General features: G+C 66.3%; 1 protein-coding gene across 1 annotated transcript in view; it reads right to left on the reverse strand.

Moving 5' to 3' along the window:
- Nucleotides 1-8,703, reverse strand: part of LOC118698183 (staphylococcal nuclease domain-containing protein 1) — a 79,675-nt gene extending 70,972 nt beyond the window's left edge. Inside the window, exons 1-3 of the mRNA XM_036401291.2 lie at nucleotides 8,565-8,703; nucleotides 4,519-4,668; nucleotides 795-915 (exon numbers count right to left, since the gene is read on the reverse strand). Coding sequence (XP_036257184.1) covers nucleotides 795-915; nucleotides 4,519-4,668; nucleotides 8,565-8,639 — 346 coding nt within the window. The 5' untranslated portion in view covers nucleotides 8,640-8,703. The remainder of the gene's footprint in view (nucleotides 1-794; nucleotides 916-4,518; nucleotides 4,669-8,564) is intronic.
- Between the last annotated feature and the right edge of the window lie 7,310 nt (nucleotides 8,704-16,013).

The following is a 16,013-nucleotide window of genomic DNA, read 5'->3' on the forward strand; positions in this document are numbered from 1 at the left end:
CCATCCTAACCTACCCATCCTGACCCACCATCCTCCCCTTCCCCAGGTCCCCATCCATCCTCCCCTTCCCCAGGTCCCCATCCATGCTCCCCATCCCCAGGTCCCCATCCATGCTCACCTTTCCCCAGGTCCCCATCCATGCTCCCCGTCCCCAGGTCCCCATCCATGCTCCCCTTCCCCAGGTCCCCATCCATGCTCCCCATCCCCAGGTCCCCATCCATCCTCCCCTTCCCCAGGTCCCCATCCATGCTCCCCATCCCCAGGTCCCCATCCATGCTCACCTTTCCCCAGGTCCCCATCCATGCTCCCCTTCCCCAGGTCCCCATCCATCCTCCCCTTCCCCAGGTCCCCATCATCCTCCCCTTCCCCAGGTCCCCATCCATGCTCCCCTTCCCCAGGTCCCCATCATCCTCCCCTTCCCCAGGTCCCCATCCATGCTCCCCTTCCCCAGGTCCCCATCATCCTCCCCTTCCCCAGGTCCCCATCCATGCTCCCCTTCCCCAGGTCCCCATCATCCTCCCCTTCCCCAGGTCCCCATCCATCCTCCCCTTCCCCAGGTGCCCATCCATGCTCCCCGTCCCCAGGTCCCCATCCATGCTCCCCTTCCCCAGGTGCCCGTCCCTGCTCACCTTTCCCCAGGTGCCCATCCATGCTCACCTTTCCCCAGGTCCCCGTCCATGCTCCCCGTCCCCAGGTCCCCATCCATGCTCACCTTTCCCCAGGTCCCCATCCATGCTCCCCATCCCCAGGTCCCCATCCATGCTCCCCGTCCCCAGGTGCCCGTCCCTGCTCACCTTTCCCCAGGTAGACCATGCCGTACTCCCGACCCTGCGGGGTCTTGTACTCCACGGTGAAGCACACCTCCTTCCCGATCAGCTTCTTCCGCAGGAACTCGCGGGCCGGGAAGCCCCAGGGCTGCCGGGAGGGAGGCGCTGTGAGCTGGGGGGATCCCGGGCGGGGCAGGGGCAGCGGCCCCCAGTGCCCCGGGAGCCCCCTTCTCCCCCAGAACTCTGCTGAGAACCGACTCCTGGGGAGGAACACCCACAAAGGGGTCCCCAAAAAGCTCCGGGGGCAGCCCCGGCTCCCATGGAGGCCCTGAGGGCTCCCACGGAGGCTCCGGGTCGGGAAGGGAGCGGGGTTTGCAGCTCTCGCAGCCCCGCCGGGGTTTTGGGGCACGGCAGGCTCGGGAGCGCGTTCCCGTTCCCGGAGCGCGTTCCCGTTGCGCGCTCCCGCTCCGGCACCGGCGGGTGGGCGGGAGCGCGGCCGGAGGTGGGAACATGACGCGCTCATAAACAATTAGCGGGGCTGACAGGCGTCACTTTGGCAGAGAGTGACATTTAGAGGCTGTTGGGAAGACAAAACTCCCCAGGGAGAGCAATTATCTGCCAGCGCTGCTCCCGCCGCCCCCGGCCCGCGGGAGGGGGGCCGGGCCCCGCCGGCACCGGCACCGGCACCGGGCGGCTGCGGGACCGCCCGGGAGCCCCAGAGCATCCCCGGGTCCCTGAACAGCCACAGCATGTGCCCCAGAACAGCCACAGCATGTGCCCCAAAACAGCCACAGCATGTGCCCCTGAACAGCCACAGCATGTGCCCCAAAACAGCCACCCCTGTGCCCCAGAACAGCCACAGCATGTGCCCCAAAACAGCCACAGCATGTGCCCCTGAACAGCCACCCCTGTGCCCCTGAACAGCCACAGCATGTGCCCCAAAACAGCCACCCCATGTGCCCCTGAACAGCCATCCCATGTGCCCCAGAACAGCCACCCCTGTGCCCCTGAACAGCCACAGCATGTGCCCCAAAACAGCCACCCCTGTGCCCCTGAACAGCCACCCCTGTGCCCCAGAACAGCCACCCCTGTGCCCCAAAACAGCCACCCCTGTGCCCCTGAACAGCCACAGCATGTGCCCCAGAACAGCCATCCCATGTGCCCCAGAGCAGCCACAGCATGTGCCCCAGAACAGCCACAGCATGTGCCCCTGAACAGCCACAGCATGTGCCCCAAAACAGCCACCCATGTGCCCCAAAACAGCCACCCCTGTGCCCCTGAACAGCCACAGCATGTGCCCCAGAACAGCCACCCCTGTGCCCCTGAACAGCCACAGCATGTGCCCCTGAACAGCCACAGCATGTGCCCCAAAACAGCCACCCCTGTGCCCCAAAACAGCCACCCATGTGCCCCAAAACAGCCACAGCATGTGCCCCAGAACAGCCATCCCATGTGCCCCAGAGCAGCCACAGCATATGCCCCAGAACAGCCACAGCATGTGCCCCAAAACAGCCACAGCATGTGCCCCAAAACAGCCACCCCTGTGCCCCTGAACAGCCACAGCATGTGCCCCTGAACAGCCACAGCATGTGCCCCAAAACAGACACCCCTGTGCCCCAAAACAGCCACAGCATGTGCCCCTGAACAGCCACAGCATGTGCCCCAAAACAGCCACAGCATGTGCCCCTGAACAGCCACAGCATGTGCCCCTGAACAGCCACAGCATGTGCCCCTGAACAGCCACCCCATGTGCCCCAAAACAGACACCCATGTGCCCCTGAACAGCCACAGCATGTGCCCCTGAACAGCCACAGCATGTGCCCCAAAACAGCCACAGCATGTGCCCCAAAACAGCCACAGCATGTGCCCCTGAACAGCCACCCCATGTGCCCCAAAACAGCCACAGCATGTGCCCCAGAACAGCCACCCCTGTGCCCCAAAACAGCCACCGCATGTGCCCCAAAACAGCCACCCCTGTGCCCCAAAACAGCCACAGCATGTGCCCCTGAACAGCCACCCCTGTGCCCCTGAACAGCCACCCCTGTGCCCCAAAACAGACACCCCGTGTGCTCCAAACCATCCCCCGAGACCCAAACCAGCTACCCCTGTGCTCCAAAGCATCCCCCGAGTCCCAAACTACCCCCCATGCCCCAAAACAGGCACAGCATGTGCCCAAAACCATCCCCCATGTGCCCTAAACCAGCCACAGCATGTGCCCAAAACCATCCCCCATGTGCCCTAAACCAGCCACAGCATGTGCCCCAAACCATCCCCATGAGCCCCAAACCACCTCTGTATGTGCCAAACCATGCCCCGGGTGCCCCAAACCATCCCCCAAACCATCCCCTGTGTTGCCCCAAACTATTCCTTGAGCCCCAAATCGCCCCCTATGCCCCAACACAGCCACCCCATGTGCCCCAAACCACCCCTTCACGTGTGCCAAACTCTCCCATATGCCCCAAACCATCCCCCGAGTCCCAAACCACCTCATGTGTCCTAAAACAGCCACCCCATGTGACCCAAAACTGCCAACCCACGTGTCCCAAACCATCCCTGAGTCCCAAACCACCCGCCATGTGCTCCCAAAGAGCCGCCCTGGGTGCCCCAAACCACCCCCTCATGTGACTGAAACTCTCCCATATGCCCCAAACCACTCCTGAGTCCCAAACCACCTCCTGTGTCCCAAAATGGCCAACCCATGTGCCCCAAACCACCCCTTCATGTGTCCCAAACTCTCCCATGTGCCCCAAACCACCTCACGTGTCCCAAAACAGCCACCCCATGTGCCCCAAACTACCCCCCGAGTTCCCCAAAATTGCCATCCCCTGGATCCCAAACCATCCCCCTGTGCCCCAAACCACCCCCTCATGTGACTGAAACTGTCCCATACACCCCAAACCATTCCTCGTGCCCCAAAACAGCCACCCCGTGTGCCCCAAACCATCCCCTGAGCCCCAAAACCCTTCCATGCCCCAAACCAGCCACCCCGTGTGCCCCAAACCACCCCCCAAGTCCCAAACCACCCCTTCATGAGTGCCAAGCACCCCCCAGTGCCCCCCACAACACCGTGCCAAGAGCAGAGGGGCAAGGAAGGAGAAGATCCCCCCGAGTCCCTCTGTGTGTCCCTGCCAGGCCGCCCCATTCCCCTCCCTGTCCCCTGTGTCCCTCACCTCGTCAGGGGTGTCCCTGCTGTCGGGCTGGCTGGCGTTGGCGCGCCGGGCCAGGCTCCCTGCCCCATTCCCATCCCTGCCCCATTCCCATCCCTGTGTCCCCTGTGTCCCCTGTGTCCCTCACCTCGTCGGGGGTGTCCCTGCTGTCAGGCTGGCTGGCGTTGGCACACTGGGCCAGGCTCCCTGCCCCATTCCCATCCCTGTGTCCCCTGTGTCCCCTGTGTCCCCTGTGTCCCTCACCTCGTCAGGGGTGTCCCTGCTGTCGGGCTGGCTGGCGTTGGCACACCAGGCCAGGCTCCCTGCCCCATTCCCATCCCTGCCCCATTCCCATCCCTGTGTCCCTCACCTCGTCGGGGGTGTCCCTGCTGTCAGGCTGGCTGGCGTTGGCACACCAGGCCAGGCTCCCTGCCCCATTCCCATCCCTGCCCCATTCCCATCCCTGTGTCCCCTGTGTCCCTCACCTCGTCGGGGGTGTCCCTGCTGTCAGGCTGGCTGGCGTTGGCGCGCCGGGCCAGGCTCCATCCCTGCCCCATTCCCATCCCTGTGTCCCCTGTGTTCCCTGTGTCCCCTGTGTCCCTCACCTCGTCGGGGGTGTCCCTGCTGTCAGGCTGGCTGGCGTTGGCGCGCCGGGCCAGGCTCCCCGCGCGGATGTTGCTGAGGTTGATCTGACGCTCCGGGGGCGGCCCCCCGCGGGGCTGGCCCCGCACGATGATGGCACAGCCCGACAGCACCTGCGGGGACAGCGGGGACACCGGGGTCAGCAGGGACAGCAGGGGACACTGAGGTCAGCAGGGTCAGCAGAGGACAGCAGGGCTCAGAGGGGACAGCGGCACCAGCGGGGGACATCGAGGGTCTGAGGGGAGAGCGGGGACAGCGAGGGGACAGCGAGGGGACAGCGGGGCTCAGAGGGGACAGCTGGGACAGCGGGCAGCCCCGGGCACGGCAGGGGCAGCCCAGGAGCAGGGACGGGAAGGTGACACTGCACAGAAAGGTGACGCTGCACGGACACGCACAATTCCAGGGACAGAATTCCAGGGACAGAATTCCAGGGACAGAATTCCAGGGACAGAATTCCAGGGATGTGCCCTGCCCTGGCAGGGCTCGGGAACTCGGCACCACTGAGTGCCACGGGCCTGGAGAGCCAGGAGCTGCCCCAGCTGGAGATGGGACAGAATCCATGTCCTGGGCTCATCCCCAGCAGGACAGGGGGATCCTGTGCCCCCTGAGGTGAGACCCACCTGCAGAGCTGCCCAGCCCTGGGGACACAGCAGCAGCACCTGGAGCTGCTGGAGAGAGCCCAGAGAGACCCCAGAGCTGCTGCAGGGCTGGAGCCCCTCAGTTCCCAGGGAGCCAGGCTGGGAGAGCTGGGGGTGCTCCCCTGGAGAGGAGAAGGATCCAGGGAGAGCTCAGAGCCCCTGGCAGGGCCTGCAGGGGCTCCAGGAGAGCTGCAGAGGGACTGGGGCCAAGGGATGGAGGGACAGCACCCAGGGAATGGCTCCCAGTGCCAGAGGGCAGCCAGGGATGGGATCTTGGCAATGAGGAATTCCTGGCTGGGCTGGAATTGCCAGAGCAGCTGGGGCTGCCCCTGCATCCCTGGCAGTGCCCCAGGCCAGGCTGGACACTGGGGCTGGAGCAGCCTGGGACAGTGGGAGGTGTCCCTGCCATGGCAGGGCTGGCACTGCAGGGGCTCTGGGGTCCCTCAGCACACCCAGACACGGGGTCACCTCCATGCACACAGAACACCAAGGAGAATTTGGAAAATCAGGATTTTACACCGGGTGGATGAGCCCAGCTGGGCCATGTCCCACCACAGCTCTGGCTCCGAGAGCTCCAGGCTGGGCACTGCCAGCCAATCCCCTTTGCCAGGGTTCCTCACACCCCCAGCCACATTCCCCAGGTCCTGCAGCAGGGCTGGGCTCTGGGCCAGCAGCCAGAGTGTGCTGGGATCTCCCTGTTCCCGGGATCTCCCTGTCCCCAAGGATTCCCTTGCTCCCAACAGGATCTCCCTGTCCCCTCTCCCAGCTCTCTGATCCAGACTCAGGTCAGTTCCAGTGCCTGCCCTGGCTCCCCACCGCCCAAAATCCCCACGGATGCTCGCAGGGATCCCAAACCCCTCCAGCAATGAGCCATCACCAGAGCCAGCCCAGCCCCACGCCCAGGACTCTGAGCCCCTCAGGATGAGCCCCCAGAGCCCACCCTGAGGCCCTGCAGCCCCTGGAGCCACGGCAGGGCCCGGAACACTGCGGGAGCCACGGGAGCTGCGGCCCAGCCAAGGCTCAGTGCTCTGTGCTTAAGGCTTAGAGGTTCCATGGCTGTAATTAACCTTAGTCTTTAATTTATAGGGCACGGGGAGGCCAGGGGGTGCTGGAGCTGCTCTGTTCAATGCCCAGCACGAGCCCTGGACCCCGGGGTGGGGTCCTTGGCGGAGCTGCTCCGTGTCCCAGGGTCGGTGCAGTGCTCTGGGGGACATTCCATCCCAGCCCCTGATCCCTGTGGCCCTGTCCCTGCCCATGGAGCGGCCACACGCCCGGGTGGCTGTCGGGATCCCCCAGCAGATGGGGAACTGCTCCAGGGATGGCAATGGGATCAGGACACTGTCCCAGCAGCCAGGTGTCACTGTCCCACCCTGCCAGCAAGAGTCACCCCACGGCCCATCTGTCCCACTGAGGGCTCCATCAGAGAAATTTGGGCTTAAACCAGGCTTAATCCAGCCTGGAAACAGCACAGGCACACGGGGTGCACAGACCCAGCTCATGCTGCCAAGGTGGCTCCAGAGCACCGAAATCACACGGGCACATCCAGAATCCAGAGCTGCCCCTGTGGGGCACAAAGGGTTAAAAATCCTGACAGGAGTGGGAGGAAAATTCCTGCTCCTCATCCCCATCCTGCTGCCAAACTCCTGCTCTCAAACCCCGTAGCCTCACTGTGGTTCCAGTGAGCTGCACTGTGATTGCAACAGGAAGGTGCAAAAAACCTCAAAAACCTCAAAGCTGTGACGGAGCCACAGCAGAGCGCGTGGCTGGCACCACAGAGAGCCAGGGACGCCCCTCTCCCGGGGGCATTTTGGGCTGGCTGGCCTGGAAGGGAGCACAGAGCCCACCCCGGGCTGCGGGGCACAGGCACAGCTGCCTCCCAGCCAGCAGAGCCCAAAATCCTGCCCAGAATCCTGCTGTGGATGGATCGGGCAGGGACAAGCAGCCACGGGAGGGTTTCCTGAGCATCCCAAAATCTGCAGGGTGGGCAGGAGCCAGGGCAGGGTGGCAGCAGCAGATCCCCCTGTCACCAGTGACACACGGCAGAGTGGTGCCAGAGCAGACCTGCAGTGTCCCCAGACCCCCGGTGTCCCCAGACCCCTGGTGTCTGACCACAGACCCCCATGTATCACCCCCAGATCCAGCGTCCACCCCCAGATCCCCGGTGCCCATCCCAAACCTCTGGGATCCATCCCTAGATCCCTGTCATGCATCCCCAGCCTTCCAGGGTCCATCCGCCGGTGTCCCCAGCCCTGTCCCCAGCCCAGCCACCGGCTCGGGGCTGCAGTGACAGCCGGGAGCGGGTCTCACTCCGGAGGCAGCAGGGGGTGAAGGGGTCAGTGGAGACCCCCGGATCCACCCGGACTCGGGCACGGCAACCTGGGGGGTTCAGGGGCACGGCGGGGAACGGGCTGGGGTGGGCCAGGACCAGGAGGGGACACGGGACGGGGACACGGGACAGGACCAGGAGGGGACACAGGACGGGGACACGGGACAGGGCCAGGAGGGGACACGGGACGGGGACACGGGACAGGACCAGGAGGGGACACAGGACGGGGACACGGGACAGGGCCAGGAGGGGACACGGGACGGGGACACGGGACGGGGCCAGGAGGGGACACGGCATGGGGACACGGCATGGGGACACGGCATGGGGACACGGGACGGGGACACGGCGCCCGGGACTGAACGCGACCTTCGCTCCCGCGGCCCCGCTGCCGGCACACGTGGGGCCCTGGCGCGGGGGACCGGGCCCCTTCCCGGGGAGCCCGGAGCGGCCAGCGGACCCCATCCCCGCGCTGTCCCGTGGGGACCCGACCGGGGCTCGGGGATCCCGCCCCGCCCCGCCCCGGGGATGCCCCGGGAGGGGCCGCGAGCGGAGCACGTGCGGCACCCCCGGGACGGCCCCGCCGCCGGCGGCACGGCGAAGCCGCTGCTCCGCGACTCCTCGGGGCACCGGGGGCTCCGGGACCGGCAGCGGAGCGGGACCACCGGCTCCGGTCCCGGCAGCCAAAACTGTTCCTGCCCATCGCAGCAGCTGGGACGGCACCGGGAGCGCGCAGTGCCCGGTCCCGGGGCAGCGTGGGGGACCGGGCTGCAGGGGGATCCCGGGGTGCAGCGAGAGGTGCCGGGCAGCGGGCGGTAACGGATCAGCAACTGCCGCCATAGGGGGCCCGGGAGCACCGGACGGGCTGCACCGGGCACGGGGAGCCGGGCACCGCGCGGGGAGCGGACAGGCTCCCGGTTACCGGCAAGGGAGGCGGGCGGCGGAGCGGGACCCCGGGCCCCGGAGGAGCCTGCGGGAGATGGAGGTCCCCGGTCGGTCAGCGGCGAGGCGCGGGGTCGGTGCGGGGAGCGGCGGGCACAGCCCTTACCATCTTGACGATGCCGCGCTGGACGACGGGCGGCGGCGCGGAGCCGCCCTGGCCGGGGTTGGCCGCGGAGGCCATGGCGGGGCCGGGCGGGCGGAGAGGCCGGGTCGGGCCGGGCCGGGCACGGGCAGCAGGAGCGCGGCGGGGCCCGGGGCGAGCGCGGAAGGGACCGCGGGGCGGGGCCTGAGACGAGGAGGGGGGCGCGGCCTCCTCGCGGCTCCGCCCCCCCCGCGCGGCCGGCGGCCAACGGGCGGCCGCTCCCGCCGCGGGCACCGCCCCGCCCCGCCGCGCCTCGGCCAATGGCGGCGCGCTGCCGGTGACGTCGCGCCCCTCGCGGCCCCGCCCCAGCCCGGCGCGCGGGAGGGGGCGGGACTTCCGGGGCGCGCGGCGCCAGGGACACGTCGGCAAAGGCCGCCCGCGCGCACACGTGGCCTCGCGCCGCGACGGGGGCGGGGCCAAGGCGGGATACGCCCCTTTCCGTTACCCAGGGGCGGGGCTTGGTGGGGGCACGCCTCTTTTCGTCAGTGGCGCGCGCCTAACCCCGGGGCCGGACCGAGGTGGGTCTGGGGTCACGGGGGTCGCCCTTGCGGCGACCCCCGTGACCCCAGACCCACCTCGGTCCGGCCTCGGGGTTGGGAGAGACCCCAGACCCAGCCCAGTCCGGCCCCGAGGTCGGGGGGGACCCCAGACCCAGCTCGGTCCCGCCCCGGGGTTGGGGGGGACACCCGCGGTCCGGACACAGCCCGGGATGTCCTCCCTCGGGGGACACTGGCACTGCCCGCCCCTCCGGGGGTCCCTCCCGTCCGTGGGTGACCCCGATACCCCCAGCCCCGAGCGGGGGAAACCCTCCCGCCGTGTCCCGTGGCACCGGCTGGGGTGCCCCGGACCAGCCCCCGCCTCTCGGGAGCCGCTCCCGGTGTCACCTCTGCCGGCCCCGAGCGGAGCCGTGTCGCTCGTGGGTGGCAGGGGACATTGGAGTGGCCACGGAGGGAATCCAGGGAACGGGAACGGAGCGGCCCCGGCGCCGCACACCGGGATGGGAGGGGGCCCCGTGTCACCTGGGGGGGCGATCGGGGCGCACCTGGGAGGATCGGAACGCACGCGGTGGGGGCTGAGAAGGGATTGGAGCGCACCTGGGGGCGATCAGAACCCACAGGAATCCGCCCCGCCGGCGTCTCTCGCTGGGCACGGCACGTTTTCCCACCGTATGATATTTTTTCCCCGTGTTCCCGATGTTTTCCCGTGCCTGCTCACTCCGGGGTTTGTCCCCCCGCTCAGGTCCCGGTGGGTGCAGCCCCCGCCCCTTTCCCGAGGGTCCCGGCGGTCCCGCTCCCGGATTTTGCTGCGCCGGCTGTGCCAGAGCCTCCCAGTCCATGAGGAATCCTCTTCCCACCCTCTCCCTACCTACCACAACATTTCACCGCTTCTGATCTCCCTGCTCCAGCCCTTTTGATGATAATTTATTAATTTATTGGTTTTCTCCCCGTTTTTAATACTTAGCCCCTTTTTCAGGGCAGGAAATCTCTGCCCAAAAACCTGGAAAAGCAGCTCCATTATCCTGATCCGTGGAATTTCTAGGCCTGCCATATCACTGTCCCATCTTGCACCTGCATTCCACCAGAGATGATGGGGAGGACACCTACAAGCCTCCAAATTGCCTCTTTTTAGCCCGAATCCTGTAATAATCATCATTTTGATGGAAAAGAAAGTGAAATTGTAGGTGGGAACGTGGGGATAAACTCCATTTTCTTGGTCGGCTGAGTCATCTGGGCTTTTAACTTCCACCCGTGCTTTCTGCAGGGGAAAACAATGGGATTTTCCAGGCATCCTGGTGCTCAGTGAGGAGCAGGGTGACCTTCTGCAGGGAGAAAGCCCAGAATGGTGCAAAACAGCCTTGGACGTGCAGACAGGAGCGACAGAGGGAGGGAAATCAGGGAATTCTGGAATGGGTTGGGTGGGAAGGGACCCCAGAGCCCCTGCAGTGCCAGCCCTGCCATGGCAGGGACACCTCCCACTGTCCCAGGCTGCTCCAGCCCCAGTGTCCAGCCTGGCCCTGGGCACTGCCAGGGGATGGGAATGCTGAGTGGATCCCCTGGGAGCTGGAATTCATCCCTCTGCCCTCCCAGCCCTCTGGAGCTGGCTCTGAGCTGGGATGAGGAGAGGGAACACAGGAACTGGGTGTGGAGCACCAGAACGGCCAGGTCTCCTGTGGGCAGGGATGGGAATTCCCAAATCCGGTTATCCCAAATCTGGTTATCCCAGCACCCATCCCTGTGTGCAGCCTGGGGGAGCCCTGGGGGAGCCCTGGGACTAGGGGTGCCCTGGCACCTGGTTCCTCTGAGCCACTGGCAGGTGTTCCCTGTGGGATGGGGGCCCTGCTCCCACCAGTGCCACTCAGGGAATGCAGGCACTGAGTCCCAGACAGAACCCCAGCTATGAGCTGCGGTGCTTTGGCAGCTTTGCCTCGCTGTGGAAATCTCCTGGGATAATGGAATTGCCTGTTCTGCTCCCTCTGTGTCTGCTCCACTCCCTCTGTGTCCCTGTTCCCATTCCTGTTTCCTCCCTTGTCCCTGTTCCATTCCCTCCCTGTTCCTGCGTTCCATCCCCTCCATGTCCGTGTTCCATCCCCTCCATGTCCCTGTTCCACCTGCTCCGTTTCCCTGGTCCTGTGTCCCTCCATGTCCCTGTTCCACCTGCTCCGTTTCCATGGTCCTGTGTCCCTCCATGTCCCTGTTCCGTCCCCTCTGTGTCGGTGTTCCATCCCCTCTATGTGCCTGTTCCACCTTCTCCATTTCCCTGGTCCCATGTCCTTCCACATCCCTGTTCCACCTTCTCCCTGTCCCTGTTCCCATGTCCATCCCTGTCCCTGTTCCCATGTCCATCCCTGTCCCACTCTGTGTCCCTCTCTGTCCCTGTCTCCCTCCATGTCCCTGTTCCCATATCCCTCCCTGTTCCTGTTCCCTTTTCCCTCCCTGTTCCTGTTCCCTTTTCCCTCCCTGTTCCTGTTCCCTTTTCCCTTCCTGTCCCTGTTCCCATGTCCATCCCTGTCCCTGTTCCCATGTCCATCCCTGTCCCTGTTCCCATGTCCATCCCTGTCCCTGTTCCCTTTTCCCTCCCTGTTCCTGTTCCCTTTTCCCTCCCTGTTCCTGTTCCCTTTTCCCTTCCTGTCCCTGTTCCCATGTCCCTCCCTGTCCCTGTTCCCATGTCCCTCCCTGTCCCTGTTCCCTTTTCCCTCCCTGTCCCTGTTCCCATGTCCATCCCTGTCCCTGTTCCCATGTCCCTCCCTGTCCCTGTTCCCTTTTCCCTCCCTGTTCCTGTTCCCTTTTCCCTCCCTGTTCCTGTTCCCTTTTCCCTTCCTGTCCCTGTTCCCATGTCTCTCCCTGTCCCTGTTCCCTTTTCCCTCCCTGTCCCTGTTCCCTTTTCCCTCCCTGTCCCTGTTCCCTTTTCCCTCCCTGTTCCTGTTCCCTTTTCCCTTCCTGTCCCTGTTCCCATGTCCATCCCTGTTCCTGTTCTCTTTTCCCTTCCTGTCCCTGTTCCCATGTCCCTCCACGTCCCTGTTCCCATGTCCATCCCTGTCCCTGTTCCCATGTCCCTGTTCCCATGTCCATCCCTGTCCCTGTTCCCATGTCCCTGTTCCCATGTCCCTCCATGTCCCTGTTCCCGTGTCCCTCCATGTCCCTGTTCCCATGTCCATCCCTGTCCCACTCTGTGTCCCTCTCTGTCCCTGTCTCCCTTCATGTCCTTGTTCCTATGTCCCTCCATGTCCCTGTTCCCATGTCCCTTCATGTCCTTGTCCCCATGTCCCTCCCTGTCCCTGTTCCCTTTTCCCTCCCTGTCCCTGTTCCCTTTTCCCTCCCTGTCCCTGTTCCCTTTTCCCTCCCTGTTCCTGTTCCCTTTTCCCTTCCTGTCCCTGTTCCCATGTCCATCCCTGTGCCACTCTGTGTCCCTCCCTGTCCCCGTGTCCGTCCCTGTCCCTGTGGCCCCTGTCCCATTCCCGGGGTGGTGCTCCTGTCACTCTGGCGGAGCAGGTCCCCTCCTTCCTCCCAGCTCGTCCCCCACTGTCCCTGCAGGGTCCCTCTCGCTTGTGTCCCTCCCCAGCTCCAGACCCCAGTGCCCGGCGCACCCCGATCCTGCTGCCAGCCTGGAATGGGGACAAGGATCCGCTGTCCCCGGGCGGGGAGGGCTCAGCGCCCCCTCCCTGGCGGGACACCAGAGGGCAGAGACGCTCTGGGCACGGCCGCTGGGATCAGGGACGGGCCAGAGCAGAGGGCAGCGAGCCCCGAGCCCCGAGCGGGGCAGCTCTGCCCCGAGCCACGGCCCGGCAGGCACGGGGCTCTCCCGGTCCCTCCCTCTGGAACAGCCCAGAGACACCGGGATGGGATGGAAACAGGGAGGAAGGTGGGGAATGGGATTGGGAATGGAGATGGAGATGGTCTGGGAGGGGAGGAGGAGATGGGGTGGAGATAAAGGCAGAGATGGAGATGAAGTAGAGATGAAAGCAGAGAGAAAAAAATGATACAAAGATGGAGATGGAGACAAAACACAGATGGAGATGGAGACTAAGACACGAATGCGGAGGCAGAAATGAAGATGCAAATGAAAATGGAGCCGGGTATAAAGGTGGAGGTGATGGATCTGCTCGGTTGGATCCCTGTGCCCTGCAAACTCCCTGCTTTGAGAGCCGTGGGGACAGCCCTCCCTGCTGAGCCGATGCCCTGAGCGCCTTTCCTGGGACACGCCCTCCTTTGGGGAGCTCTGTGCTCCCCTCCACAGCCCCCGGTGTCCCCAACACGCCCCTGATCCTGCCTGGGGACAGTGGGGACCGGGTTCTTCCTTTCCCCTTTCCCCTTTCCTTTCCTCCCCTCTCCAGCTGGAGCGGCCAGGTGCTGGCAGCAGGGGACACTCGGGTCCCCACCAGCCCCGCTGTGTGCTGGCATTCGCGGCCACCAGCGCAGAGCCACCGTGTGCCAGCTGCCGCCCGGCGTCCCCCGCCTTTCCGAGGGAAGCGTCCCCTCGCTATCCCTGGGGCTGCTCAGCACCCTCAGAATCCCTGCGAAGGCTCTTTCCGGGGAGCAGGGCGAGGTCACAGAAGCACAAAGGCCACGGTGGGTCCTGGATCTTCCCTCCACCTCTCCAGAGCTCTGTCCCCACCTCTCCGTGTCCCCAAATCTGTTCCCACCGCTCCAATTCTGCCTTTGCACCTCTCCAAGCTCCCTGATTACACCTCCACTCCTCTCCACCTCTCCTTTTCTCCCCTCTCCATCATTCCACGTCTTTACACCTTCACCTCTCCACCTTTCCATGTCTCCATAATTCTGCCTCCATGTCTCCACCTCTCCATTTCTCCATCTCTCCATTTTAGCATTTCTCCACTTGTGCCTTTTCACCTCTCTGGGTCCAGGTCTCCGTGTCTCCCCCTCTCCACATGGTCACCTCTCCATGTCCCAACATCTGTCCCCCCTCTCCTCCTCTCCTCCTCTCCATTTCACCACCTCTCCATCTGTGTCTCCACCTCTCCCGTCTCCACCTCTCCATCCCACCCTCTCTCCATCTCTGCTCTGCACGTGTCCATCTCTCTCCCCACCTCCCCACACCTTCCCCTCCCCACATGTCCCCCGTCCCGTCTCTGCCCCTCTCCCCGCTCTCTCCCCGCCGTTCCCCGGCCCGGTTTCCGGTGCCCGAGGCCGCAGCCGCGGTCGCGCCCGAGCCGCGCCAGGGACGCACCGCCCGGTGCCCGCCGCCGCCGCCTCCCCCCGGGCCCGCGGGGCTCCCCCGGCTCCCCGGGCGGCTCCGGGGGCTCCTCCCGCAGCCGGGGCAGCGCGGGGCCGGCCCGGGAGCGGCGCGGAGCCGGCCGGGGCCGTGCGCACCGGAGCCCGGCGCGCCCGGTCCCAGCGCGCACGGCCCCGGGGGCGGCCCCGCCGCTCCGGGACCGGCCCGGAGCCCCTCGCGCCGCCCCCCGCCCGGGCCCGGGGGCACGGGGACAGGGCCGGGCCCGGCGCCCCCGCCGCGCCGCCGAGCCCCGCGCCCCGCTCCCCGCGGCCGCGTTACGCACGGGGCTGGCCCGGCCCGGGGGCTCCTCCGGGGCTCCCCCGCGGCCGGGGCGGAGCCGGGGGGGTCCCGGGCGGCCGACGCGGGGCGGGGGGACCCGGCCCCGGGTGCCGGCGCTCCCCGCGCCGCCGAGAGCCCGAGCCCGGCCCCGGGGTGCGGGACAGCCGGGGCGCCCCGGGGGCGGCGGGGGGGCTCCCCGGGGGCCGGGGCCGGGCCCGGGCCCCGCAGGGCCGTGGTTAATGTGTAATTCGGAGCATATGGTATTTTCCAAAGGCGGGCAGCAGTGCGGAGCCCGGGGGCCGGGGCCGGGGTGCAAATAACGCTGGGATGACTCGCGGGGCCGGGCGCGGAGGGCCACGGTGATGGGCTCCTCGCTGGCTAATATTTGCTCTTCAAATATTTTACTTGAAAGGTTTACAACGTTGGTTTTTTTTTTAATCTTCCAAGAAGGGGCCATCTGTGCCGGTGCTCGCCTGGAGCACACCGGGGAGTCCCCGCCGGGGCCCAGCCGCCACCCCGGGGGCCGCCTTCTATTTGTTCAGCACCCAAAATAAATTAGATCGATGTAATAAAAGCGAAGGTGGATTTATGATTGAATCCCATATGTCCCTGTTTGCTTTGCGGGAGAGACGCGGGAGCGAAGCCCCTCGGGGGGCTCCGCCGGGGGATCCCCGGGGATGCTCCGGGGCGCGGGGACGCGGCGGGGCCGTGCTGTCCGCCGGCCGCAGGTGCTGAAACACCGGCGCTCACCCGGCACCGACTCCGAGCCCGGCCCGGGGGGCTCCGAGCGCCCCCGAGTCCCGACGGAGCCCCCCGGGCCGGGCGTGGGCTGGGCGCGGTCACGTCGGGCCGCCCCTTCCTCCCCGTCCTCCTCTCCCTCCCGCGGTGACATCACGGCCCCGCTGCCGGCACTGAGCGCCCGCCCGGCCCCCGGCACGCTCCGGTCCAGCTCCCTCGAGGCTCCGCAGGTACCTCCTCGCGCCGCTCCGGGCATCCCCGCTCCGCCGAGCGTCCTTCCCTGCGTGTGAAGGCTGCAGGGATTGCTGCAGGGATTGGTGGCGATTATGCTTTAACCTGGAGGAGCTCCGGGGTCCCCGGGAGGTGCCGGCTCTGGCCCGGCCTCGCTGCTCCCCGCTGGCTCCTTGTCCCTGCGCCGCACAGGGACCGAGCTCACCCCGGCCCCGGGGCCCCTCGGCACCATCCAAGGGGCACCGAGGGCTCGCAGCTCGGCTTTCCCAGCGCTCCCAGCCTCCCCACAGGCTTTCCCCGGGGGAGAGCAATCCCTGTGTCACCTGCGGGCACAGCGCGGGCCAAGGCAGGGAGCGCTGGGGGCTGCGCGGCCCCGAGGGGCCTCGTGTCCCGTTCCTCCCTCCCTCCCTTCCGGAGCAGCCTCCGCGCATCGCC

Source organism: Molothrus ater, chromosome 5 (genome assembly GCF_012460135.2).
Source record: "Molothrus ater isolate BHLD 08-10-18 breed brown headed cowbird chromosome 5, BPBGC_Mater_1.1, whole genome shotgun sequence".
NCBI lineage: Eukaryota > Metazoa > Chordata > Aves > Passeriformes > Icteridae > Molothrus > Molothrus ater.